This window comes from Piliocolobus tephrosceles, chromosome 10, assembly GCF_002776525.5.
Source record: "Piliocolobus tephrosceles isolate RC106 chromosome 10, ASM277652v3, whole genome shotgun sequence".
Classification (NCBI taxonomy): domain Eukaryota; kingdom Metazoa; phylum Chordata; class Mammalia; order Primates; family Cercopithecidae; genus Piliocolobus; species Piliocolobus tephrosceles.
This window is the reverse complement of record NC_045443.1, coordinates 6805317-6832984: the sequence shown is the minus strand read 5'-3', so window position 1 is coordinate 6832984 and position 27668 is coordinate 6805317. Positions and strand designations below refer to the sequence as shown.

At 50.2% G+C, this 27668-nt stretch overlaps 3 protein-coding genes across 8 annotated transcripts; 1 reads left to right on the top strand and 2 right to left on the bottom strand.

The window, feature by feature from the left end:
* The first annotated feature begins 539 nt into the window (after positions 1–539).
* On the top strand, positions 540–10331 carry VAMP1 (vesicle associated membrane protein 1). 3 transcript variants are annotated; one of them, XM_023232484.1, is made up of 5 exons: positions 540–871; positions 5505–5631; positions 5857–6015; positions 7629–7676; positions 9603–10331. In XM_023232484.1, coding segments are annotated over exons 1-5 (474 nt in total). In that variant the 5' UTR covers positions 540–869; the 3' UTR covers positions 9741–10331. The 3 variants fall into 3 exon arrangements, with proteins under 3 accessions (XP_023088252.1, XP_023088254.1, XP_023088253.1); XM_023232486.1 differs by having other exon boundaries at positions 7629–7680; XM_023232485.2 differs by having other exon boundaries at positions 7629–10331.
* Positions 10262–20850, bottom strand: TAPBPL (TAP binding protein like). Of its 4 annotated transcripts, none has more exons than XM_023232481.2 (7): positions 20275–20850; positions 19292–19522; positions 18872–19141; positions 14836–15174; positions 13620–13922; positions 11661–11744; positions 10262–11472 (listed from the first exon to the last, which is right to left on the bottom strand). In XM_023232481.2, exons 1-7 carry the CDS (start codon positions 20336–20338, stop codon positions 11429–11431), a joined length of 1335 nt encoding a protein of 444 aa, XP_023088249.2. In that variant the 5' UTR covers positions 20339–20850; the 3' UTR covers positions 10262–11428. The 4 variants fall into 4 exon arrangements, with proteins under 4 accessions (XP_023088249.2, XP_031792121.1, XP_023088250.2 ...); XM_031936261.1 differs by having other exon boundaries at positions 13633–13922; XM_023232482.2 differs by having other exon boundaries at positions 13698–13922.
* Position 20851: 1 nt separating this feature from the next.
* CD27 (CD27 molecule) lies at positions 20852–27437 on the bottom strand. The gene is made up of 6 exons (XM_023232483.3): positions 27050–27437; positions 26726–26857; positions 22216–22395; positions 21938–22027; positions 21554–21673; positions 20852–21300 (listed from the first exon to the last, which is right to left on the bottom strand). The coding sequence occupies exons 1-6, from the start codon at positions 27183–27185 to the stop codon at positions 21176–21178; spliced, it is 783 nt and encodes a 260-aa protein (XP_023088251.2). The 5' UTR covers positions 27186–27437; the 3' UTR covers positions 20852–21175.
* Between the last annotated feature and the right edge of the window lie 231 nt (positions 27438–27668).

Below are 27668 nucleotides of genomic sequence, written 5' to 3'. Positions count from 1 at the left end.
CTGGACTTGGCAGATAACTGGGGGAGAGGTAAAGGTGAACGGGAGGCCATCTAGGATGGTTTCCAGGTTTCTGGTCTGGGCTACTGAGTCGATGTGGTAACCTGGACTGGAGCAGGTTTGGGAGGGAGTTCAATTTAGGAAGGCTATGTTGAAAGAAACGGATGAACGAAAGTTTCGTGCTTGCTTTGGTGGGACTGAACCCCGCATCTGCTATCTGGCACCGGGAGCTTGCGGCTGTGTCTCGAGGTTCCCGCACCCTCAGAGCGTTAGTCAGAGGCGGGGCGGTGGGGGCGGAGCGAGGGCCAGGGCAGGGCACCAGGGCTGGGCACCAGAGCTGGGCGCGCACCAGGGAGCCACCGCCTCCCGCGGAACGCGCGAGTCCCGGCGCGGGGCGGGGCAGGGGCGGGCACGGTCTTCAGTAACTGCCCAGCAATTGGTTGGGAGACACCACAAATGCCTAATGAACTCCTGCAGCGCCCCCCGAAGGCACAGATCTCACCTCCACCCCGCCCCGTCCCTCCGCCAGACTGGAGCGCAAACTACGGTTGCATTGATCACTGAAGGATGCTCAGAGCAACCTCTCCTTTCCGGAGTCGGATGAGAGGAGACTTGGGACTGGAAATTGGCAGGGGCGGGGCGGGCTAGGCTTGTAGCGCCGGGCGACCGTCCTGGGCATGGATTGGGCCGCGGGGTTGTCACCGTTATTCGGGAGGCGTGGTCAGCGCTAATAAAGGCGGGGGCCGGCGCGGCAGCTGCAGTAAGTTCCACCGCAGCTAGACCTCGGAGTGGTCAGCGCCGCAGCGTCCCCCGCCGGGTGTCTCGCCGCAGCCTCGGGAGAGGAACAGACCCTCGCTCTCTCTGTCAGAAAAATGTGAGTTGACTCTGGTGTGGGAGGCTCGGCACCTCCTTGACAACTCTCACTCCAAGCTCCCGACTCTGCGGGACGGAAAATGGCGCATTGCAGCAGCTGCAGCAACGCGGGGAGCCACCACCGCGCGCCGCCTCCGGACCAGGCCACCCCCAGGGAGGGGGGCCAGCACCCCATTCTCGCACCAGCCACAGCTAGCACCCCACGGGCGGGGCAGGGGCGCAGGGGTCCCGCAATCATTGCACCCTCTCCTGTCGTCTGAGTGGCGCCTCATTCTGGTTTTGGTATTAGTGGAGACTCGGAGAGGGCGGGGGCTGGGGGTGGTGGATGAGGACAATTGGGCAAGGGACTCGAAAGGCATTTCTGTCATCTGGCTAAATCACTGCTTAGCGCTTCAGGAAAGACAGTCATGGGTGCAACTGCCAGTTGTTAACTTGGGTTGCCCTCCAATCTCTGGATTTGTTTACCCCTCACCCAAAGTGTGATGTCTAGCCGCCCTCATGGCAGTGAGCAAAGTTCCAGAAACTTATCTACCAGTTCTCTGGCACCAGGTGAGCAGTTCAGAAAGACTCAAGGGGTAGTGGGATAGTGGCCTGTCATCCCAAGCGGCTGTTCATGCCAAGGCCACTCGTATAGGAGACGTTTTTCTATCACCGAGTCTTACCAAATATTTGGAGGAGAAATAGGGAGAGCTGAGCTTTCCCCCTTTCCTCCAACTCACACAGTTTAGTCTCCAGCGATCTTCAACATCACCCGCTTCACAAGATCCTGTGGGAAAACTACGGCTAAACAAATGAAGTACTTCTTTTTCAAGACCTCAATATGTCTAATACAGATTTTTCTTTCTGCTTACTACCCTGGCCTGGTCCTAGATGTATTTATGTTGCTTCTATAAGTGACAAAAAAGGGAAAGATTTACTTGTGTTACATAAGGGTTGTAATTATCCCTAGATATTTTACCGCTGAGTGTTTCCAACTCCCAACAAATAGTAAGTGAAATTGGCCTTGCAAATACTTCATAGCCATTTCACTTTTTCTTTTGATTTCTATGGTTTTAACCAGATATGAGTGTTCTATGCATTTTGGGCAAGCCGTAGAATTCCAGTTGTTTTCATTTTGGGGAGGGGGCCTCCAGATAGTATCCACGTGGGATGAACAGAAGGCAACGGAGAAATCCTGGTGGCTAGTGGGGCATCATGAGGTCTCTGACCTTAATCTTGTCATTGGTGCCACCATCCTGGACTGCTTCCAACCCTGGCTGCTACCTAGTCATTGAATTTTCTGCCCTAAGTCGAGAACTAGATTGCTTAGCTAGCTCAGTGGCAGGACAAGAGTCTTAAGGCTCCCATGACTTTGTATCTATCTTTGCTTTACCTCCTTTGCACCTTAGAGAGAAATGGGAAAGCGATCCTTTACGTGGAGAATGAGTCAGGTGTAATCTGCTACTATAGCCTCTCTGAGGAGTTATTCTCTATCTTTTTAGACTAAAAGAAATTCACTTAATCAAGGAGGAGGAGCTTCTGGGTATTAGTTCTATTAGTCAAATAGTTTCCTTTTTGGTAACTTTGTGATGGTTTCATTTTTGTTGCATTTACTCTTGGACTGCTCCTGTGAAGTATGTTTGGTGAGATTCTCCTTCTGTCTGAGTTCTTACTGTAATTTCTGTTCTCCATCAAATTTGAGAGATCTCCCCACTGCCTGTGGGTGCTTCCTTGGCCGAGAACATCTCATGACTTAGGTTATACTTCTGGGAATTCTTTAGGAGGTGAGTTTAGCCTCCATGTTTTGGGACACGGAGAGGAGTTTGTCTTGAAGACCACACACTAGCTTTGAGTGGTACAGAATCAGAGAACATTCTCTGTGTGTATAGTACAGTAAACCAAGATCTCTCTTTGGGATGTAAGTAACCAAGGGACTTACATCTCTGTAACCAAGACTCTGTGCCAAATCCAGAAAAGGAAGGGACAGAATGTCTATAATGCGTGCACATTGAGGACAATTTCTAGCATCTTTGCTTCCTGTCTATGCTCTTGGAACAGTTTCCATAACTAATGTAATTGCTTTGGGCCCCAGATTCTATCTAAGTGAAATCCCCGTTTTCTCTGCCAAAAACAAAGCAAACAAACAGTCCTAACTCACTCCACCTACATAGACTTTGCCTTTGGTGATTTTCTAAGCTGCTGTTATGGTAGCTCTGATTTCCTCATCTTGTGTGAAGCATAACCAATAACTGGGCATTTAAACCAATAACCATAACCAATAACTTGAATATAAAAAGGGGTGAACTGACAGACATTACCGCGTACAGCCTCCCTCCTGGCTGCTTTGCAGGGTACAGCCTCCCTCCTGGCTCCCTTCATGGACTGGTGTTGAGTGTCTGCAGCTTTTCCAGGCACACAGTGCAAGCTGCCAGTGGATCTACCATTCTGGGGTCTGGAGGATGGTGACCTTCTCATAGCTCCACTAGGCAGTGTTCCAGTAGGGACTCTGTGTGGGGGCTCCGACTCCACATTTCCCTTCTGTACTGCCCTAGCAGAGGTTCTCCATGAGGGCCCTGCCCCTGCAGCAGACTTTTGCCTGGGCATCCAGGCGTTCCCATACATCTTCTGAAATCTAGGTGGAGGTTCCCAAACCTCAGTTCTTGACTTCTGTGCATCTGCAGGCTCACCACCATGTGGAAGCTGCCAAGGCTTGGGGCTTCCACCCTCTGAAGCCAGGGCCTGAGCTCTGCATTGGCCCCTTTCAGCTATAGCTGGAGTGGCTGGGACATAGGGAACCAAGTCCCTAGGCTGCACACAGCATGGGGAACCTGGGCCTGGCCCACAAAATCACTTTTTCCTCCTGGGCCTCCAGGCCTGTGATGGGAGGGGCTGCTGTGAAGGCCTCTGACATGGCCTGGAGACACTTTCCCCATGGTCTTGGGGGTTAACATTAAGTTCCTTGCTATTTGTGCAAATTTCTGCAGCTGCCTTGAATTTCTCCTCAAAAAAGTGTTTTTTTTTTCTTTTGTACTTCATCATCAGGCTGCACATTTTCTGAACTTTTATGCTCTGTTTTCCTCTTAAAATGAAATGCTTTTAACAACACCCAAGTCACCTTTCGAATGCTTTGCTGCTTAGAAATTTCTTCTGCCAGATACCCTAAATCATCTCTCTCAAGTTCAAAATTCCACAAATTTCTAGAGCAGGGGCAAAATGCTGCTGGTGTCTTTGCTAAAGCATAAGAAGAGTCACCTTTGCTTCAGTTCCCAACAAGTTCCTCATCTCCATCTGAGACCACCTCAGCCTGGACCTTATTGTTCATATCACTGACAGCATTTTTGTCAAAGCCATTCAACAAGTCTCTAGGCCGTTCCAAACTTTCCCACATTTTCCCGTCTTCTTCTGAGTCCTCCAAACTGTTCCAACCTCTCCCTGTTACCCAGTTCCAAAGTTGCTTCCACAGTTTTGGGTATCTTTTCAGCAACGCCCCACTCTACTGGTACAAATTTACTATATTAGTCTGTTTTCATGCTGCTGATAAAGACATACCCAAGACTGGAAAGAAAAAGAGGTTTAATTGAACTTACAGTTCCACATGGCTGGGAAGGCCTCAGAATCATGGCGGCAGGCAAAAGGCACTTCTTACATGGCGGCAGCAAGAGAAAATGAGGAAGAAGCAAAAGCAGAAACCCCTAATAAAACCATCAGATCTTGTGAGATTTCATCACTATCACGAGAATAGCACGGGAAAGATGGTCCCCATGATTCAGTTGCCTCCCTGAGTCCATCCCACAACATGTGGGAATTCTGGGTGATACAATTCAAGTTGAGATTTGGGTGGGGACACAACCAAACCATTATCAGTGGGGAAATGCCGTGTAGGACAAGGCTAACACATTTGTCCCTGTAGCCATCATGGCAGAGGACTTGTTTGAGTTGGGTCAAAGGATAGCCCCAGACAAGATCTCTTGATGCCATCCTGGATGTCCCTGAACCCCATCCGAATGTTGCTGCAGACAGAGTCTTTCATCTTTTACTTCTTGCCTCTATGCTGCATCTCCTTACTTCAGATTGCCAAGGAGTAAGAATCCATTCTAGTTTTGTATAGCCTAATCAGAATTGTTTAAGTGGTTTGGGGTGAGGATGCCTGTGAGTCCTTTGTCTGTTTTTTTTTTTTTTTTTTCCGAGACGGAGTCTCGCTCTGTCGCCCAGGCTGGAGTGCAGTGGTGCGATCTCAGCTCACTGCAAGCTCCTCCTCCCAGGTTCACGCCATTCTCCTGCCTCAGCCTCCTGAATAGCTGGGACTACAGGTGCCCGCCACCACGCCCACATAATTTTTTCTATTTTTTAGTAGAGACAGGGTTTCACTGTGTTAGCCAGGATGGTCTCAATCTCCTGACCTCATGATCCGCCCGCCTCGGCCTCCCAAAGTGCTGGGATTACAGGCGTGAGCCACCACGCCCGGCCCTTTTTGTCTGTTTTTTTCAGAGATGGGGTCTTGCTAAGACGCCCAGGCTGGCCTCGAACTCTTGGGCCAGGAGGATGCGAGGAGCACTTCAGCCTCTTGAGTAACTGAGACTACAGGTGTGTGCTACCACGCCCTGCTCCTTTCTTGTCTTGGTCACTTTGTGTACCCTGCCCATGTCTTTCCACAGGTCTGCTCCAGCTCAGCCACCTGCTGAAGGGACAGAAGGGACTGCCCCAGGTGGGGGTCCCCCTGGCCCTCCTCCTAACCTGACCAGTAACAGACGACTACAGCAAACCCAGGCACAAGTGGAGGAGGTAGGTAGATAGCTGTTTCTCTGAGAGTTTCCAAATCTAGGAGTTTGGAACAAAAGGGAACTTCTTATCTTTTCTCCTTTTTTCATAGGAGAATAGTCAAAAAGGCCCTGAGAGGCAGATCACCCTTTAGAGTTGCACAGGGCCAGACTTGTGATTCTCTGGTGGTTGTTCTTTCCTCTGTCTTTGGCAGGAAGTTTAGTAGCTTTGTTTCTGTGCCCTCCTCAGGTGGTGGACATCATGCGTGTGAACGTGGACAAGGTCCTGGAGAGGGACCAGAAGCTGTCAGAGCTGGATGACCGAGCTGATGCCTTGCAGGCAGGAGCATCACAATTTGAGAGCAGTGCTGCAAAGCTAAAGAGGAAGTATTGGTGGAAAAACTGCAAGGTGAATTTTCTTGTCCCCTCCTCCGTCTTTTCCTGGGCTTCCCCTGGTAGAAGGCAAGAAAATCCTCAACTTCTACATTTCTTCCCTCTGATGGTGCAGCATCTCTCTGACCAGCATAATGCTTGGGAGGAAATCCGAAAAGCCTCCTTTTGAGATTGCATTACCCAGAATTGGCCACCAGGGTAGGCTAGAGGATTCAGAACCGCCATCGGGGGAAAAAGTGATACCCTGAGGAGTCTGGAATGGTTAGTTAAGGAGCTTTTCCCCGTAGGAGAGGCCTGCAAAAATTTTCACCTGTCTCATCCTCAGACACACCCAGCATCAGAACAATGGCTCAGGTATATGTATACACACACACACATTATATATATACACACACACACACATTATATATATACACACACAATATATATACACACACTATATATATACACACACACACACTATATATACACACACACACATATATACACACATAATATATATACACACACACATAATATATATACACACACTATATATATATACACACACACAATATATATATACACACACACATATGTACACACATAATATACACACACTTCATAATATATAAATATACACACACATTATATATATACACAATATATACACATACACATAATATATATATACACACAATGTATATACACACAAAATATATATACACACACAATATATATATACACACATATATACACACACACATATATACACACATAATATATACACACAATATATATACACATTATATATACATACACATATATACACACACAATATATATATACACACATATATACACACACATATATATTATATACACACACACATAATATATATATATACACACACACATACTTCTTTTTCTTTTAAATTAGCTTTCTCTGGTTGAAATATATATATATATATGTATTTTTTTTTTTTTTTTTGAGACGGAGTCTCACTCTGTCACCCAGGCTGGAGTGCAGTGGCCAGATCTCAGCTCACTGCAAGCTCCGCCTCCTGGGTTCACGCCATTCTCCTGCCTCAGCCTCCTGAGTAGCTGGGACTACAGGCGCCTGCCACCTCGCCCGGCTAGTTGTTTGTATTTTTTAGTAGAGACGGGGTTTCACAGTGTTAGCCAGGATGGTCTCGATCTCCTGACCTCGTGATCCGCCCGTCTCGGCCTCCCAAAGTGCTGGGATTACAGGATTGAGCCACCGCGCCCGACCGAAATATATATTTTTAAATAACTGCAACTTTTGGGAATGAGCTGAACACTTCACAGTGAAAACTGAACCAACTGGTTAAACATCCGGAGTCTGTATCTCTATTGGAATGCCTTCTAAAGCCCCAAGACACCAGGAACTAAGCAAAGAGGAGCTCAGTGCAGGTCCTGTGATGCATCTGAAAAGCTACAGACGTACTGGGGTTATGATCCCCTGGGAAGCAGAAGGGTAGGGCCTCTCTCAGAAGCCTGCGGGTCTCCTGGGTGATGAGTGTTTTTCCACTGTCCCGAGGGTGGAGGGAATTCTGTTTCCCATTAGGGATGTGGCTCTTTTCCTCATTCCTGAAACCCAAGGGCTCATTTTTTGTCCATGTTTCCTCAGATGATGATCATGCTGGGAGCCATCTGTGCCATCATCGTGGTAGTTATTGTAAGTAAGTATCGCTGAGGTGCTGGTGGGTTGAAGAGGTGGGAAGGTCCTGGAGTCTTCTCCCTGCCTGCCTGCCTGCCTGCCTGGGGAGTGGGGCTGCTCTGACTGAGGTATGGAGACCGCTGCTATGGGATCGTCACTTGGTTCGGGAGCGGGGAAGGGCAGAGACAAGGGATTTCTTTGATGGACAAGGCTTCCCCCTGCAAGGCATTGCAGGGAGATGGCGCCTCCTGTTCTGAGGAAGTAGGGCTATGCTGTGTGTCACTGGCTTGGGTTGGAGGGAGACCGTGGGGATGGGACACTTAACAATGGAAAGACCTGAATGTCTGGTAACTTGGTGTAATTTGCCCTCTTGTTTTCTCCTGTCTCTTTCTCTTTTCCGTCTGGGACTTCCTGATTCCTGTGTCCAGTCTACTTTTTTACTTGAGAATGTGCCACCCCTTCCCTGTTCTCCATTGCCATCCACACTCGTGTCCTCTCCCCTCTGTTTGCTCTCTCGACACACGTCCCCACCCACTGTCCTCCATTCCAGCCCAGGCTTCTCCATCACCCATTCCTCCTTTTGCGTTGCGTTCATTTGCACTCTGTCCCTCAACACTGGAAATGCTGCTCGTGGCACAATCTAAGTCACTACCTGAAGAGCAACAGCTGGCGCCTCCTCCCCGCGCACTTCTTCTGTACTCTCAAGTTCCCCCAAAGCCCCAAAGAGTTGGAGGCCACGGGTAGGGGCAGGGAGGGGAGTGGCTGAGGCGAAGTACCCGTGAAGCTGCCCAGACTTGGGAGGAGAAGAGTATCGGTGCCCATGATGTCTCCTAGAAAACCTGGTCACTGGCAGAAGCTAGAGAGGGACTGGGAAGATGGCAGCTCACTCAGTGCTGCCTGGTTATGTGGAGCTTTCCCTCCTGGGCCAGGCCTGCAGAGGGTCCTGGGGGTGGACCAAAGTTCAACTTGGTTTCAGTGCAGCACGCTTTTCGAAAGTGAAACTTGTTTTTTGTAGTTATTTCTAATCTGTTCGTCCAGGATTTTCTATGTCTTTGGGGATCTTACAACTTTACTTTGTTCTCCAGAGGCCTGGAGAACACTTATGGATTGTGAAAATAGCAGGACTTGTTTCCATCCTAGAAGCAGTCCCATGTGCTTCTAACTGGAAGGAGCTTTCTCTTCTTTACATTTTCTACAGCATTCTGTATGAGGGCACCAAATAAATTCATCTAGCCAGTAGTTTTATCTAGCCAAATAATTTCACCTAGCTCCCAGTTAATTGTTGGCATAAAGAGAGAGATTGCCTATTAGTTATAGAGAAACAGTGAGTCAAGTGCTTAATTTGAAAGTAACAAGCTCAGAGGAAGCCACTCCTTGCCCTCGTTAAAGAGGGTCCCGTTCCTCTCTTCCTGTTGATGAAGGGGTGTGAGGGTGTTAGAAGTGTGAGATCTTTGGATACCCATGGAATCTCTTCCTCCATACCACCCGTGCACTTGCCAAAGACAGGGATGAGGCAAGAGGTCCTTCCTGAGGCCCTGCCGATCCTCAGGATGCAGAGAAGTCGTGTAGACCCACCAGCCCCACCTTGCGGGGAGGCGTGCCAGCCTGTGACAGGTGTGCTTGTGTATTGCTGTGCTGTCACGGCGCCTTCTCCTTGAGAACCGCCTCTCTGTTCTTCCTGCAGTATATTCCCCTTCAAACCACCCTTACCTGTCTGAATTCTACTTTGCCTCCTTTCTCTTCCTCCTCTTTGCATGGTTTGTGTGTACAGACAGTGGAACCTGAGGATGGGATCTGCTCAGCCTACCTTCAGGGCAATTGCTGAGCTTCAGGATGGGCTATTAATGTGGGATAAACCCAGGTGCAAGGGGAGGAGGACCGGCTGGGAACAGAGCGGGGAATACTCATGGCCCCTTATTCCTTCCTCCCTCCGTCCATGAACAGGAAGAGGGTGAGGCCGTGCTGGGCAGGGTCTGGATGCCCACTCTCCATGCAGCAGCATTTCATTGCACAAAACCATCCTTCCTTTCCCTTCGCCCTTGTTTCCCATATTCCCTTCGTCCTGCCCCAGGGCGGGACTGAAGAGCTGGAAGAAAGCAGTCAGTACCCTCCCAGCGGCCCCCCTCGAAGGTCTCCACTCTCCTCTGGGCTCCTCCTTGCCTAATGCAGGGGGTCACCGCTGGAGAAGAACCACCACTGTCCTCGGTGTGTCCCAAGCCTGCAGCAAATCGGTCCTCTTGGCTCTCCCAGCCCTATTACAGAACTCATTCCTGGGTTTCTGTCCCTCTGAGGCTCACCAGGTGTAGTTGGCTTTGTTCTTCGGGGGTATTAGCCCTTCTACTTTCTTTCTCACCCACCCTGTACCGTCTTCTGTGTGTCTCTGCTATCCCCCTTCCCTCCCACCACTCATGTGCATGAGCAGATGTGCAACTAAACCCTGGGACTTTGCAGTCAAATGAAGCTGAGCTTCCCACATCCCCGTCTTCGGTTTGCCATGAGACGATGTGGGGTTTCCACTGTGTGTCTGTCATCACCTCTTTGTCTTTTTTTCCTAACCCTGATCTCATACTTGTATAGAGTTAATAACAACAGTTGTACTTCCACCAAAGGCATGTGGCATATTTACCAATTTCATGTATTCTGAACAAAGGCAAAAAATACAAATTCCTACCACTAAACTGGCTTGGTTGTTGTTTGGGTTGGAGTAGTTGGGGGGCTTGGGGGGAAGGGTGTCGTTTCTTTCTAGTAGTCTCATGTCACTTTAGGTCAGCTGGGCTGGCTTACATGTGCTGCACGGTCTTCCTGGAGACGGGAGGTCTGTGCGTCAGCACAGGAAGTGGTCTCCCAGCGTTCAGCCTGAAGCAGCCCAACTCTTGTAGGTGCTGGTGAGAGGAAGTGAGGACAGGAAGTTGCGTGGGCATCTCTCACTAGCAAACAAGCACAGGTTCCCTCAGGCCTCTTCCTCTGCCTCCTGTGCTCCTTCCTAGGTCCTGGCCTGCTTGTCCTGTCCCAGAGGATGTGCCCAGATAAGGCTGTCAGTGAGCACCTCCTTACCCCCTTTTCCCCATCATCCTCACATACAGTTTTGGTATGCTGAGTTCCACCGTATTGACCAGGCACATTTTAGACATGAATGAAAGGAGAAATCTCTTCCTTGCAGCTGAGGGAGTGAGGCATTTGCAGGTATCCTGAAACTCCCAGCAGTTATCAGAAGGAGCAGAACCCTAATTGCAGCTGAGATGCAACTGAGATGGAGCCCTGGGGGTGCCTCTGAGGGCCTTTGTTTCCTACCTTAAACACTTTGCAAGTTGGAGCCGCTAGGCCTGGGGGCAGGGCTCAGTTGGGAGTAGTGTGGAGGAAGACAGGAAAGTGGAAACGCTTGGTGACAGCAGACACAAGGGGCTTTTATTTTGACAGAGCTGAGTTTGGGAGGGGCAGCCCAGCCCCAGCCCGTGCCTCATTGTCCCTCACTTGTTCCTTCTCCATTTCTTCCAGCTTTTTCCTACCGCCACACCACCAACCTGGCTCTTTGGTCTTAACCTCCGTCTGAACATTCTGCCTTCTTCTTGTCCCCTCACTTCTTCCTGTTCTCCGCCTTGGTGCACGAGCCCAGGGTGCTCAGTGAAGGAAGGCAGAGGCCTATGCAGAGCCAGGCCCAGTGACCCGCGAGCTGGTACCACTTTCATGTCTTTTTAGCTCTGCGACTTGACTTAGAGTCCTTCTGGGAGCACATGACTGCTCTTTCTTTCTACTTTGAGGCAGGAGAGTGGCTACTCAGAGTGCCTTAGAGTCTTGACAGACCTAAGTGAGGTAGCTAGGAGAAAACAAGACGGAACACGACTGGTTTCATTTTCATTTAGGGCAAACTCAAAAGCAGGAGGCTGTGATGGGTGGGTGGCTGGAGCTTGGGGCATCTGGGACTTCCACCCTGGTCTGGGTGGGGAGGTGGTTAGAGTGGGTGAGGTGGGCCAAGTCCAGAGCCAAGGGCAGCCAGGCTCTTACCTTGGCGTCTCTGAAGCCCCAGGAACAACAGTGCAAGAAGGAAGAGGCTGCTGGCAACAATGACTCCCAAGGCTGTTCTCTGCTCTGTAGGTGAGAGCAACATGGGCGGGGATTATCGTGTGCAGGAATCATGAGCTGAGCCCTCACCTGCAGTGTCCATCCCAGGAAGGAGGAGCTAAGGAGTGTGTGTGTGAGTCCCTGGTTGAGGAGCCTGCAACAAGGCACCCAGCAGCATTTGTACTTATTCATAAGGTTGCTGGATACTCGTGGGTTACTCCACACAGAATTCTCTACCTCTTCTCACCTAAGGACAAATTTTTAAAAATTGCTTTGCAAGTGAGATTTAGGTTGGTTTATTTGTTAAGAGTTAACTTGCCTGGACACAGTGGCTCATGCCTGTAATCCCAGAAATTTGGGAGGCTGAGATGGGTGGATGGCTTGAGCTCAGGAGTTCAAGACCAGCCTTGGCAACATGGTGAAACCCTGTCTCTACCAAAAATACAAAAACTTAGCTGGGCGTGTTGGTGTGCGCCTGTGGTCCCAGCTACTCAGGAGGCTGAGGTGGGAGGATCACGAGCCTGGGAGGCAGAGATTGCAGTGAGTTGAGATCGTGCCACTGCACTCCAGCCTGGGCGACAGAGTGAAACCCTATCTCAAAACAAAATAAAACAAAGCAAAACAAAATAAAAACAACCCGTTAACTGGGATTTTGTAAATAGTTGGGGAATGATGTGAGCTGAGGTGAAACCTCAGTTTTGGGGAAGTTCACAGTCTAATGAGCGACCAAATGCCCAGTGCTCCTGGATGTTTCCATTTTGAGTTGCGGGTTCTTTCCTGTCCCTTTCCTGTTTAAAACCTTTCAACAGGCAGGGTGTGGTGGCTCATGCCTGTAATCCCAGCACTTTGGGAAGCCGAGGCGGACAGATCATTTGAGGTCAGGAGATCGAGATCAGCCTGGCCATCATGTTGAAACCCCATCTCTACTAAAAACACAAAATTAGCCAGGCTTGGTGGTGGGCACCTGTAATCCCAGCTACTCGGGAGGCTGAGGCAGGAGGATGGCTTGAACCCAGGATGTGGAGGTTGCAGTGAGCTGAGATCGTACCACTGCACTCCAGCCTGGGGAACAGAGCCACATGCTGTATCAAATAAATAAAATGAAATAAATAAATAAATAAATAAAACCTTTCAACAGCATGCTATGGCTCTCAGGAATTTCCATCTTGAAGGCCCAGTGAGATCTACAGGGTTTAATTAAGCCCATAAGGGGAATCCAGTTGCCTGTTTTTCACATTCTCTCTTTACCATTGATTGATAGGTGACCTTGGGCAAATTCATTGGCATCAGGAAGTGCCAGTTTACTCACCTGTAAAATGGGAGTCATAATCCATAAAATCATACATTTAAGCGCTTTCTACAGTGCTTGATTCATGTAAATGCTCAATAAATAGAATTACCTCCGAATCTTCAGAGCCACTTTCCCTTTTTCCCATATACCCTAGGCTCTACTGTGCTGAGTTACTTGCAATTCTCCAAAGTCTCTTTAGGCTGTTGTACGATTTGGCTTTCATATATGCTATTGTTTCTATCTTGAGTTTCCCTTCCCTCTAAGCTAGTTAACTTGGCTCAAATGTCATCTTCTCTGTCTACTTAGTCTTGTCTCTGTTACTGGACTAATTTCCTGGAGGGCATGATCAGGAGTTACTCATCTGTGATCTCTAGCCTTAAGCATATTGCCTGGCACCCTGGAGGCTGGAGTATAATGAAGCCTCAGGGGATGTGTGGTAGAAGCTGTGGCAGCTGCCACCTTGGGAAAGACAACCAGGAGCTGAGGCAGGAGCATGAAGCCAGGGCTGTAAACAAAGTGGATGGGCAGCAGAACAAGGCCATGGATGAGCTGGGGCAGGAGAGCCATGAGCCCTAGTGTGGAGGTGGGGAAAAGGAGGACACTCCCAGTACCTAGTGGGACAACCTGGGTGCTGGCCCCAAGGGGCTCCTCCAGAGAGATGTGGGTGACCTGGCAGGTGTAAGTGGCACCTGCAGAGCCAGGTTCTGCGATGAGAGAGGAGGAGATGCTGTAGGTGCCTGCCACGCTTTGCCTGAGGCTGGAAAAGGAGGCACCAGAGACTTGGACTGGGGATCCGCCCAGCTCCTGTCGGGTCCACGTCACTGCCACATCCAGAGGATAATAGCCAGCAATGTCGCAGATGAGGGTGGGCAGCAGAGCTTCGTTTGCCAAGCTCAGTCGTACTTTGGGGGAAGCTGGAAAAAGAATGAGGAATAAGATTACACATGGATCTAACTGGGGACAGCGGAGGAGCCTGAAGCCTTTTCTTCCTGCCAAGATGAGAGTAGATTGTGGAGGCTAAAGTGTCGCTTGGTGGTGTACCAAGGCGAGGGTGTGTGCGGGGCCCACCTGGATGCAGGCCGTAAGTGGGGGTGGGGGGGTTACATTTTCCAGAAATGTGATAGTTACAAAGCCAACTAAAGGTTGGCTGGCTTCTTACTGTCATTCTAAGCCAGATATATATATATTTAAGATGGTGTCTTGCTCTGTCGCCCAGGCTGGAGTGCAGTGGCATCTCAGCTCACTGCAACCTCTGCCACCTGGGTTCAAGCAATTCTTCTGCCTCAGTCTCCTGAGTAGCTGGGACTACAGGCGCGCACCACCACGCCTGGCTATTTTTTGTATTTTTAGTAGAGATGGAGTTTCACCATATTGACCAGGCTGGTGTCAAACTTCTGACCTCGTGATCTGCCTGCCTCGGCCTCCCAAAGTGCTGGGATTATAGGTGTGAGCCACCACGTCCAGCCTCTATGCCAGAGATTTTAAAGGATAGCAGTGATAATGGTCAGAACTGCTTCCACTGCCCTGCCTTGGTTTGCTGCTGCTGCCGTTCAGGATGTGGTCCAAAAGGACTGGGGTGATGGAGACAGCCGGCCACAGCAGGGCAGCAGGATCCTGGACTGGAAATCTCTTGGTGGAATTATCCTGGAGTCCAGCGGGACTCCTTATCTGATGCCATCTGTGCTTCCGCAGTGAAGATGGCATGTAAGTGGTGGGACTGAAGCCTGCTTCTCAGGAAAGCACTCTTGCATTTGGGTCCCAGTCTGAAAACGCTCCCAGTGGACATGTTATATCCCCTTCCCTGGGATAACCATGTCCTGGCCTCACCTTGGATGTTGAGCTGGATGATCTGCTGAGTTCGGTACAGAGAGGTGGTGATCTGACAAACGTAGGTCCCCTCGTCCTGTATAGTGAGGCTGGGCAGCGTGAGGGAGGCATCCCTGGCCATGCCCAGCTGCTCAGGCTCCAGGGTAGCGCCCTTCCGCACAGCCTGCCCCTGCCCCGTGGTCCAGCTGTACACCAGCTGACCCCTGCCCTTGTGCTGCAGCCGCCACTCCACACTGATGAGGTCCAAGCCTGGTGCCATAGAGAAGCCACAGTCCAAGGAGGCTGAGGACCCCAGCAGGAAGCTCAGGGACTGGGTCCGTGTCGTCACCTGGAACTCCACTGTGAAGAGGAAAAGTGGGGTGATTTGTGGGCTACTTCCTCCTTGAGGTCACCTGATCTCCAAGCTGTGGGCATGTTGTGGGCATACACCTGCCTCTTCTTCCTCACCTGACAGGCCAGATGAGCTTATTTTCCATCACACGGAACCACAAAGAAATGGGGCTCTGGAAAGGCAGCATGGTACGCATCATGGCCATCACCATTTTGGGATCACTCACCCTAGGATAATTTAGTGAAAGCTATGGATCTCTCACCAGGAAAAATACACATGCAAAATTAAGAGTTACCATCAATCTTCAGGTAAGTACTAGTAGAGTAGCAGAAAAAGCTCTGAAACTCTGGTGTTCCACTTACTGGCTCTGTGACCTTTGACAAGTCACTTGGTGTTACCAAGCTCACCTACTTAAGCAAGGATGCTGTGAAGACTAGGAACAAGAGTTTAAAAAGCACGTGGTGGCTGGGCATGGTGGCTCACGCCTGTAATCCCAGCACTTTGGGAGGCCAAGGTGGGTGGATCACCTGAGGTCAGGAGTTTGAGACCAGCCTGGCCAACATGGTAAAACCCTGTCTCTACTAAAAATACAAAAATTAGCCGGGCAGGATGGCAGGTGCCTGTAATTCCAGCTACTCGAGAGGCTGAGGCAGGAGAATTGCTTGAATCTGGGAGCTGGAGGTTGCAGTGAGCCAAGATTGCACCATTGCACTCCAGCCTGGGCGACAAGAGTGAAACTCCATCTCAAAAAAATGAAAAAAAAAAAAAAAAAAAAGTACGAGGTATTAGGAAGCTGAGGCGGGTGGATCACCTGAGGTCGGGAGTTTGAGAACAGCCTTACCAACACGGAGAAACACCGTATCTACTAATAATACAAAAATTAGCTGGGTGTGGTGGCACATGCATGTAATCCCAGCTACTTGGGTGGCTCAGGCAGGAGAATCACTTGAACCCAGGAGGTGGAGGTTGCGGTGAGCCAAGATCGAGCCATTGCACTCCTACCTGGGCAATAAGAGCGAAACTCCATCTCGATTAAAAAAAAAAAAGCGTGTGGTAGTAGTATCTGTGCCAAACATGCCTAACCTAAATCCAGTCATGAGGAAAACAATCAGACAAATCTAAATGGTGGGATACTCTACAAGAGCACTAGCCTGGACCCTTCAAAAATGTCAATTCTGTGAAAGATTTCTAGATGAAAATAGGGAACAGCACAACTAAATGCACTGCATGATTCTTGTTTTAATTGTGTACTTAGAAAAAGAAAGCAGTAAAAAAAATATTGGGACAAGTGGAGAAATTTGAATTTGGAGACATTTAATTATTTTTTTAAGAGAAGGGTCTCAGGCTGGGCACAGTGGCTCACGTCTGTAATCCCAACACTTTGGAAGGCCGAGGTGGGTGGATCACCTGAGATTAGGAGTTCAAGACCAGCCTGGCCAATATGGTGAAACCCCATCTCTACTAAAAAGACAAAAATTAGCCGGTGTAGTGGCGTGCGTCTGTAATCCTAGCTACTTGGGAGACTGAGGCACAAGAATCGCTTGAACCTGGGATGCGGAGGTTGCAGTGAGCCGAGATCGCACCACTGCACTCCAGCCTGGGAGACAGAATGAGACTCTGTTAAAAAAAAAAAAGAAAAGAGACAGAGAGAGAGAGAGATAGGGTCTTGCTATGTTGCCCAGGCAGGACTCAAACTCCTGGGCTCAAGCAATCGTCCTGCCTCAGCCTCCTGAGTAGCTGGACTACAGGTGTGCATCACCATGCCCTGAACTTTATAGTTGAGACTACTATTGTATCAATTAAAAAGTATCTAAAAGGATGAAGATCCATGGCATACTAGGCAGTGGTGTGGGGAGACAGGGACAGTCTGCCCTGGCAGGGAGGAGTATTTTATCACTGATAATATTCAGAACTGCCAATGTCAGGAGATGGTGAGACTATAAAGCCATCTGACTTTTAGCCGATTTTATTATTGTTCTGAAATATTTTACACTCTGCACTCCCTTACTGCCTGCACCATGGGTAGACTACTCCCCCACTTTGGTTTGTTTCTGACATGATGGTTTTGTAACTATGAAGGATTATGTCCTTGTCCTTCGCTGTAAACTAATACATACTATGGATGGGAGCATTTGGGGTTCAAGTGTTGCCTTCTGCGACTTACTCTCAGTTCAGAGGAAAATACACACATACACATATACACACACGGGGAGTCAGGGGGAGAGAGAATGTGGCAAATTGGTGACAATTGGTGGATCTAAGTGTAGGGTATGTAGGTGTTCATTATATTATTATTTCACCTTTTTTTGTGGGTTTGGAATAAAAAGAGAGAAATATCTACCCATGCCAGGAGTATGGTAGACACTGGACAGCTGCGAGGCCCTTTTTTTTCTAATGTGGCAGATTAGATTTAGGTTGGACCACAGAGCGGTTAGAGTGTTCTAGGGTTTTCCAAGGATAGGAGGGTTGCCCCCTAATTTTCTCTGGACTTGGTTGTCTCTTCTTGGAGACACAAAGAAGCGGGGCACAGAGTCTTGAATTAATGGGCTCTGGGGAACCCCGTCATCGTGTTGTCAATTTGTTGTGCCCTCGAGGATGTGCAGAGCTGGAGAGGGCAAGTACTGGGTTTACTAATGAGATAATGAACAAACGATGCATCCCTGAGCTTTACCCCTAAAGCACCAGACCAGGCTAGCCTTTCACTGGGAGAAAACCGGGTTTTGGCTCAATAAGACTACAGTGGACAGCACCCATGAGCAGAATAGCATCATGTGTCTTATTTTCTCATGGCAGCCCAGTGAGATGAGAATGATCTCCAGTTTGGAAATAACACACAGGTTGTCTGTGTGCTTGGATCTTCGGGTAGGGGCTTCGAAGCATTCTCTTGTGGACTCAGGTTTTTTTTTTTTTTTTTTTTTTTTGAGATAGAGTCTCGCTCAGCTGCCCAGGCTGGAATGTAGTGGCACGATCTCGGCTCACTGCAACCACCGTCTCGGCTCACTGCAACCACCGTCTCCCAGGTTCAAGTGATTCTCCCATTTCAGTCTCCTAAGTAGCTGGGATTACAGGCACCTGCCATCATGCCTGGCTAATTTTTATATTTTAGTAGAGAGGGGGTTTCACCATGTTGGCCAGGCTGGTCTTGAACTCCTGACCTCAGGTGATCCACCTGCCTTGGCCTCCCAAAGTGCTAGGATTACAGGCGTGAGCCACCGCGCCCGGCCTGACTCAGGGGTTTTTAGGAAGAAAGGACCAAGGCCTAGGGATGCCCTGAGGTGACCAATGTGGATGGAGGTGGATTTGTTCCCTTCCTTCTCCTTCTGTCCCCCATATCTTACCACTTTAGAAAAGCAAAACTTTATGTGACTTGCTTTTCATTTTCTTTCTTTTCTTTTTTTTTTTTTTTGAGATGGAGTTTCGCTCTTGTTGCCCAGGCTGAAGTGATATGGCATGATCTCGGCTCACTGCAACCTTGGCATTCTGGGTTCAAGCAATTCTCCTGCCTCAGCCTCCCTAGTAGCTGGGATTACAGGCACCCGCCACCACGCCCGGCTAATTTCGGTATTAGTAGAGACAAGGCTTCACCATGTTGGCCAGGCTGGTCTTGAACTCCTGACCTTAGGTGATCCACCGGCCTCAGTATCCCAAAGTTCTGGGATTATAGGCATGAGCCACCACGCCTGGCCTTGCTTTTCATTTTCTTACCTGCAGTTCGCACAGTGCCCTGGGGGCTCAGGGGCAAGTTCAGCGTTGGATGCCAAAAAGCATCATTCTTGGCATCTATGGGAGTCTTCATCACCATGGATATGCTAGGTCCTCCTCCAGAGACCTGCACGTTGGCCATGAAGCAAGCTGCTGCCTCCACAGTGGTGTCTCTCGTCTGGAGAAAGTAGTGGGAGATCTCACAGGTCACCTCCTTCCCGCTGCAGTCAGCATGGAGCAAGGCCTCCGCCTGGGGAATCTGGACCAGGTCCACTGGGGAGAAGCGGGGCACACACAGAGGGCAAATTGGAGTGAGAACACTAGGGCCAACGGGAGGCAGTTATGTGTGGCTGTAATCGGGACCTGGGCTGTGCTGGTGGAGGGAGCCCGGGAGGACCAAGGACACAGGTGGAAGGCTTTTACCTGAGGCCTCGAAGATATCAGTTGGGTCATCTTGGGCCAGTGTGCCCCCTTGGAAGTCGGTGAAGTCCTCCAGGGAGCCATCGTCCAGCACTGGCACCTGCTTTAGCACAAGGGAGGCCCTTGCCCTGTCCTCACTGCTGGTGAGAGCTCCACGGTGCCCACCGTCCTTCGCCAGGAAGCAGTCTAGGACCACGTCCACCGCCCGCCACTGCGTTTCTGCTGTGTGGGGCTCTGCAGACAAAGGCTGGGGTGAGCACCCCCTTCCCCAGAAAGCTACTCCACACTTGCTTCCTGCCCCCACCCCCAAACTGTGGAGTCATCAAAGGGTAAAAGTTGCCCTCCAAGATCCTAGCTGTCTCTGTGTCCCTCTATTCTCCTGTCATCCCCCAAACCAGCTTTCTGGAGAGCACCTGCTAGTCCAGGCAAATACTTCTTGGTGTGGGTTAAAGTCCTGGATTTGCCTTGCTCAGAGGAGTTTATACTTGCATTTCCAACTGTTGAACGAAAGACTATCTTTTCAGTCAAAGGAATTCTCAGAAAAAAAGCAAGTGCCACCGCAGAGAGAGGAGGCTGGGCGGTTGCTGTTGCTGGGGCACTGAGCCTGCATTGCTTTCTCCCATATCGGGTAGCCTTCCCCTCCTCCGCCTTCAAGGTCGCCTTCCAAGTGATTTCCTCACCTGGGGAGTCCTCTCCTCTTTTGAAGTGTCAGCTCCCACGCCAGTGCCTTCTCCGTAGGACAGTGGCTGCTGACACAGCCACAGAGGCAGCCCCTCTTTAGCGTTTTCCCTGTGGAGTCCCCACCCTCCCTCCACACACACTATTGGTTCCTTCCTTTGCCAGCCACTGAGCCTTTCCCCTGTTGGGCTTAGAAGGCGATTTGGTCAACCCGGGCCCCTTTTCTCTTCTGGAATCTCGGGGAGGGTGGCACCCCGGGGCTTCAGTAGCTCTTCTCCCAGCCAGCTCTCCCCAACTCTCAGACTCACTGGTTTCTGCTGCTCCAGATAGAGCCAGGCAGAGCAGCAGGCACCAGCACTCCTCTGTGCCCATGGAGGCTCCTTGCCCACCACCCTTCTCCGCAGTCCTACGCTGCTTGCGAGGCCTGGCGGGAGAAGGGGGCTCTCCAAGCACCCCTGGTCAGCCAGCAGCCTTTGGGTTTCTTCTGTTCCCGCTGCTGTCGATTTTTCTTTCACTTTCACTTAGAGCAAGGTGGCAGCCCGCGTCTCTGTGTGAAGCCGTCTGCAGCAGCTGCCAGAGCCCTGCTTACTGTTCCCCTTTCTCTCCACCCACCTTACCCAGAAATCCCCAGGTGATTTCAAGACCTGACTTCTGCACTCTTTTGCTCCCCTCCTGTCCCAAGAAAGTGGAGATATAACTGGGAAAAGGGGATCTGAAATCAGACACAGGATCCGCAGTAGCCTGGGGACCTTTCTCAGCCCCACCCTCGAGCAGGCCCCAACGTAACCGGCTGAGAAACCTCCTCTGCCAGATCCTGACCTGAGCCAGGAGGCGGCCAGGAGCCTGGGTTTGGGGACTGGAATTTCAGAGAGGAAGCTGGCGAGCTGCAGGGTGGTCATCTGGCACTTTATTTTGTCCGTCTTGTAGCATATGGGTCTTTCGCAGCAGGAAGTGTGTTTTACAACCAGAGCCCCGCCCTCCTGCAGCGCAGGCGCAGCTGGCTGGGCTCCTGCTTCCCACTCTCCACCTCATCCGTGTTTGTCCTCGTCCCTGCCAGTCTCGAAAAGGCACTCTGTCACGTGTACACAGGAAAGGGCCCTGACAAGAGGATGGGACTGCAGTGGTGGCTGCCAGGTCTCATTCTCCCTTGGATGGCCGGCGGGGTGGGGTGGAGGCCAGGGCTGTAGTGCAGCTCCCGCAGGTGCTGGCTCACGGGGAGGAAGCAGGCTCCGGTTTTCGGTAATCCTCTTGGATGGGGATGGTGCTGCCTTCCTCCTCCCTGGGGCAGCTGTAAGGACAAGGCTCTGCAGGCTCCATGGGACTTTCTCCTTTGTCTGCAGAAGGAGATCTGATGAGTCTTGGCCAGCAGTGGGGCCAGGGGGAGACGGGAGAAGGAGATGGGCGGAGGCAGGTGTGCTTGGGGGAGGGGTGTCAGGAGCACGCCAGCTAAGGGGAGAGAAGGGCTGGGACCAAGGCTGGTGAAGTGGAACTGGTGGGTTTCAGTGAGATTCCAGGCGTGGGCAGTGGGGCTGAGCTGTTGGGGTGTGGTGCAAGGGCAGGACCGGAGACCTGTATTCTGTCTCTTACTTGATCTATATTTCCTTTGTTGATGGAGGAACAGGGCTCCGGCCAGGGTGAAAACAAGAAACATTCCGGAGAAGATCACAAGGATGCGAATAAAATCTGAGCTGCACAGGGATCTTTGGGCTGTAATAGGAGGGGACACACAGGGGTTAGGGGAGGGTCTAGCCCTTGGCTTCCCCAGCCCAGCCCTCCTGTCACCTTGCCTGTCCTCTTTCCCCCACCTTCTTCTCTCCCACCCCCCACCGTTAGCCAACTCCTCTGCTAAATGGTGGACTCTGCTTTTTCCCCTCCTCTTATCCCTACTCCAAGGAGCTTTCTGTCTGGCTTCCCTCCTGGCCCCTCCTGTGTGCATTCTCTCTAGCAGTGGGGATTACGGAGAAAACTCACGTGGCCAGTGGGTAGAGAGAGTCCGGGCAGGCAGCTGCCTGAAGTCAGCCAGAGTCTGCATGTGCCCTGCTGTTCTGGCCTCCAGCATCTCTGGAAAAACAGAGACAGAATGAGTAGCAGCAGGGAACCCCATAGGGCACATCTAAAGGCCTGAGAGGTGGTGGATGGGACGAGAAGGCAGAAACAGGCTGACCTTATCTAGGGGTAGGAGTGGGGAGTGCTGGTTGGGGTGTCACCCCTACCCCATGTGATGGCACAGAGAGTTGCCTGGAACTTACCACTGACATAAGGTAAGTGGGTGGGCTGAGGGTGTGGTCCCAGGGCCTGAGATGGCCAAGTGGTCAGCGAAGGGTTTGGAGGAGGATCACACTCAGTACATTCCTTGTCCCTGCACTGCCAGCCATTGCGACAGGCACACACAGCGTTGGCAGTGATGCTGCAGTTGCGAATGAGAAGACCTGGGAGAGGAGGACCAGAGAGCATAGGACACTCAGACCTGTGGAGACCTTCAAGGTCCACTTGCTTCATTCCTCAGCCCCCATCCCAGGCCCACCTCTAGGGACCTGCTTCCCTTTCCATTCCCACCCCTGCAAAGGCCTGCCCTTGGCTCACTGTCCCCCGGTGCCTTTGCCATTATTATTGTTATTAAAGAAGAAAGTTGAACCTTTCAGAAGGAAGATTCGTGGGTTCAGACGTAGGAACCATGAAAAGTAGAAAGAGCTTATATAACTTTCTCTTGTACTCCCTGACACTTTTTTTTATTTTTTATTTTTTTATTTTTTTGAGGTGGAGTCTCGCTCTTGTTGCCCAGGCTGGAGTGCAGTGGCGTGACCTCGGCTCACTGCAACCTGCACCTCCCGGGTTCAAGCGATTCTGCTGCCTCAGCCTCCCGAGTAGCTGGGGTTACAGACACCTGTCACCACACCCAGCTAATTTTCTGTATTTTTAGTAGCAACAGGGTTTCACCGTATTGGCCAGGCTGGTCTTAAACTCCTGACCTCAGGTGATGCACCAGCCTCAGCCTCCCAAAGTGCTGGGATTACAGGCGTAAGCCACTAATCTAAAGTATTGCTCAGCCCCAATACTTTAATAACTTTTAATTGAAGTATAATATACATACAGAGAGGCATGCATGAGTGTAAAGCTTAAGAATTTGTACAAATTTGGCTCACAGGCATAACCAGCACCAGATCAAGGAATAGAAAATAGCTGGGTGAGGCAGGGAATTGCATGAACCCAGGAGGTGGAAGTTGCAATGAGCCGAGATTGCACCACTGCACTCCAGCCTGGGCAACAGAATGAAACTCCATCTCAAAAAAAAAAAAAAAAAGAAAAGAAAAGAAAAGAAAAAAATAAGAAAGAGAAAATAGCCAGGTGCAGTGGCTCACACCTGTAATCCCAGCACTTTGGGAGGTCGAGGTGGGTGGATTGCTTGAGCTCAGGAGTTTGAGACCAGCCTGGCCAACATGGTGAACCCCCATCTCTACAAAAAATAGAAAAATTAGCTGGGCGTGGTGGCACACACCTGTAGGCCCAGCTACTGGGGAGGCTGAGGTGGGAGGATTGCTTGAGCCCAGGAGGCGGAGGTTGCAGTGAGCTGAGATCATGATACTGCACTCCAGCCTGGGTGACAGAGTGAGATCCTGTCTCAAACACCACCAACGATAAAACAAAGTATGTTAGGGATTTCCAGGGACTGGGGATGGGGATGGGGGTAGTTGGAGGGAAAAATGGGGAGTAATTGCTAAGGGGTACGGGTTTCTTTGGGGTGACGAAAATGTCATAGAATTAGATAGTGTTGATGGCTGCACAACCTGTGAATACAGTAAAATAAATAAATAATAGATAGTTACTTGATTACAGTTGCTAAGCTTTTTTTTTTTTTTTTTTTTTTTGGCGGGGTCTTGTTTTGTCGCCCGGGCTGGAGTGCAGTAGCACGATCTTGGCTCATTGCAACCTCTGCCTCCTGAGTTCAAGTGCTTTTCCTGCCTCAGCCTCCCTAGTAGCTGGGATTACAGGTACGTGCCACCACGCCTGGCTAATTTTTTGTATTTTTAGTAGAGATGGGGTTTCACTGTGTTAGCTAGGATGTTCTCAATCTCCTCACCTTGTGATCCGCCTGCCTTGGCCTCCCAAAGTGCTGGGATTATAGGCGTGAGAATTTGCTTTTAAAATACACATTTTGTTCAAGTGTAGGGGTCTGATGTTGGGTGGTTGGCTGTTAATCAATTATCCCGGGAGTGGGGGTGGTAGGGCACTAGCTGGGCTGGGCTGGGCTTGCTGGCAACTGGGTTGAGAGGAGGGTGATTCAGAGGAAGGCAGTGACACCCAGATGTGGGACAGGCTGCAAGGAAGCCTGGTGGGCCTTAGGGCAGACGCTGTGGGGACTCGGGGAGTCCTAGGAGCCCTGACAGGTGGAAGGGGGGTGCAGAAAGGGAGGATGTCAAAGGTCATAACCGAACCTAACAATTTTCTTCTACTTATGCCTTTTGTCAGGACTAGGAGAGGGACAAATTCCTTCTTGGCATCCTTATGGCCCTGTGACCTCCTAATGAATGCTGACTCTGAGTTGCTACTAGAATTTGGTTTCCTTGTGGCTTCCTAGGAATTATGAGCCATGTTGGATAGGAAACTGCAAGGGAAGAATGAGGAAGCCTGGGACAGAGCACTGGTGGTAGGGAGGAGTGATGACAAGAGTCTCCACTAAAAGGGAAATGGAGGGGTTAAAGAAAGGGCTGGGAGGGTTAAAAACAATGGGGTGCTATTGTTTCAGTGGGGAATATCTGGAGACCCGGGAGTTCTATTTAACAGGTATAACCTGGGCTCAAAATTCCAGGCTGACTTCAGGCGTGTCCTCATCTGACAGATGCCAGCACTAAGGCCCAGAGAGGGCCAAACTCATTCAGCCTGCCCATCTTCTCACCCCCGGCTGCAGTCCCCTGGGGTCCTGCTGCAGCCAGGTGCCACTGCGGTACTTTGGGATCTATTGGCTGAGCTCCCAGAGAAGGGTCATGGATTGGGCTCATCTGGAACAAGTGAAGGGACTGAAGATGGGCTCAGTATGGGGCAAAGACCTTCAGGAAGGGTCTGCAGAGTGAGTAGGGAGGTTTTGACTGGAAAAATTCCAACCCTGCAGGGGCTGCTGCCAAGAGAAAAGCATCTACTACAGTTACATTTTTAAGTTAAGTAGACTGAAGAATATGTCTTGTGTATTAAAGAAGTTCCTCTTTGGTTGATTTGCAATGGAAAAGCTTTTATTTTTTTTTTTTGGAAACAGGGTCTCACTCTGCTCACTCTGTCGCCCAAGCTGGAGTGCAGTGGTACAGTCACGGCTCACTGCAGCCTCCACTTCCTGGGCTCACATGATCTCACTTCAGCCTTCTGAGTAGCTGGGACTACAGGTTCGCGCCACCACGCTTGGCTAACTTTTTGTATTTTTAGTAGAGACAGGGTTTTGCCATGTTGCCCAGGCTGTTCTTGAACTCCTGGGCTCAAAGGATCGCCTGCCTTGGACTACTAAAGTGCTGGGATTACAAGTGTGAGCCATTGCACCAGCATTTTTTGTATGTGTGTGACAAAGGGTTTTGCTCTGTTACCCAGGCTGGGGTACAGTGGTTGATCAGCCTGGACCTCCTGGGCTCAAGTGATCTTCCCACCTCAGCCTCCCAAGCAGCTGGGACTACAGGTGCACTACCACGAACAGCCAATTTTTTTAGAGACAAGGTCTTGCTGTGTTGCCCAGCTGGTCTCGAACTCCTGGGCTCAAGTCTCTACAAAAAATACAAATATCCTTCTGCCTTGGCCTCCCAAGTGCTGGGATTATAGGCATGAGCCACCACATCCAGCCTTGGTTTTTGTTTTTGTTTTTACGGAACCAGTCTCTAGCTCACACCTGTAATCCTGGCACTTTGAGAGGCTGAGACAAGAAGATTGCTTGAGCCCAGGAGTTCAAGGCTGTGGGGAGCTATGATTGCACCACTGCACTCCAGCCTGGGTGACAGAGCTAGACCTTGTCTCTAAACAAAACTAAACCAAGCAAAACAAAACAAAGTACCAACAGACCCAGTGACACCAAACATATTTTGCAAGTAGGTAGTTTAATAGTTACTGTTACCTAGTTCTAAAAAGTGTCTTGCTAGAGAACATTTGTTCAAAGGGGCCACTTTAAAGCCTGCTATTCTAGTGTATACTGCTGTAGTTTCTGAAATTGTAGCAAAGGTAGAGAAATAATAACAGCATTCATAAGCACAACTGCAGATATTATACTTCTTAGTTTAAAAAATATATATATATTTTTAACTATAAAATAAAAACACAGGCCACATACATACTCATTTTCTCAAATTGGCTTTTGTGCAAAAAAAGTTGTTACCTATTGGGTTATTTTGTTATTTCCTTAGAAAGATGTATTCCAAATTCCCCATGGCCAACCTACACATGTGCATTCTGGGAACACAGCCAGTTTATTGGTTGGGCGTTACTTGCCTGAAATCTGGGGTCATAGAGCCACTTCTCTCATTTTATTGTCTTTATCCTATCTATTGACCCATTCTCACCAATCCCTCAAATTCTATTTATCCCTTTCCCTGAAATACTAGATTTCTGCCCACATTAATTCATGCCCCACCTAGGGTGCCCCATTTCCCAGCATTGGCTCCACTTGCTGTGAGCCTTGAAGAAGGCTGAAGCTTTGAACCCTTCATCCTCCTTGCACTCTCAAACCCATCACCAGCCTTGCTCCCCCAAATGCTTGTCCAGTGTCCCCACCTATACCCTTGCCCGCCTCACCAGAGTTACAGTGCCGACAGCTCTCACAGTGAGGTCGGGTGTGGTGGTCTGGAGAGAAGGAGACCCCTGGTATGCAAGGATCACACTGAGCAGCCTTTCTGTGCTGGTCACAGTCCTTCACAAGGAATGTTCCTGGGAGGAGAGGGGAAGGAATCAAGGCTTGAGAAGGGCTGGTTCTCTGCCCTCTTGAAGGTGGTGTCTCCCCACAGCTACAGGATTTCCCGCCTTGCTTGAGCTCAGTCTCACTCTGGGCCTATTTACTGTATTAACCCCAGTCCTCTCTCTTTCACCACTCACCTGGCCCTTGCCAAGGCCCCCTCTTACCTGGCTCACACATCTGGCAGCACAGTTTTCCCTGAGCCCAGTAGTGCCTCTCTGGGCAGCTCTTGGGGGCTGGAGTAGCTGAGAGCCCCACCAGGGTCCCCAGAAAGCACAGCCACCAGGGATGTGGCCGTGCCATGGTTCCTGCCCAGGGAGCACCTTTCTGTGCCCAGTTGCTGACGCTGGCCTCTGGAGTTAGCACCTCCAAGCTGGGCGCTGCTGTCTCTTCTTTGCACGCCCTGGGCAGTGGCTGCTTTAGGTGACAAGCCAACGTTTGACGGCAGAAGCGCTACTGTGGCTGTTTTTTTTTTTTCTCACAGCAGCAACCTCCACCCCCTTCCCCTTCCGTGTACTGGGGAGAGTATTAAAGAGCAAACTGTCAAACCTGCTGCTCTTCAAACATGCCTCCTCCAACACACGAGCCTCCCTTGGTTTCCGCCTCTCCTGCTCGTGAAGCATGTAGCCCCCTGACTCCTACTTCTTTTACTAAAAGGTGATGGACACACAGTCTCCCACTCCTCCGATCCATATGCACTTGTGCACAAAGGTGCCCACATTATCCCCCTACACCCCGCCTGTCCACAGTTTACAAATGAATTCGCGTGTCTCCTGTCTCCCATAC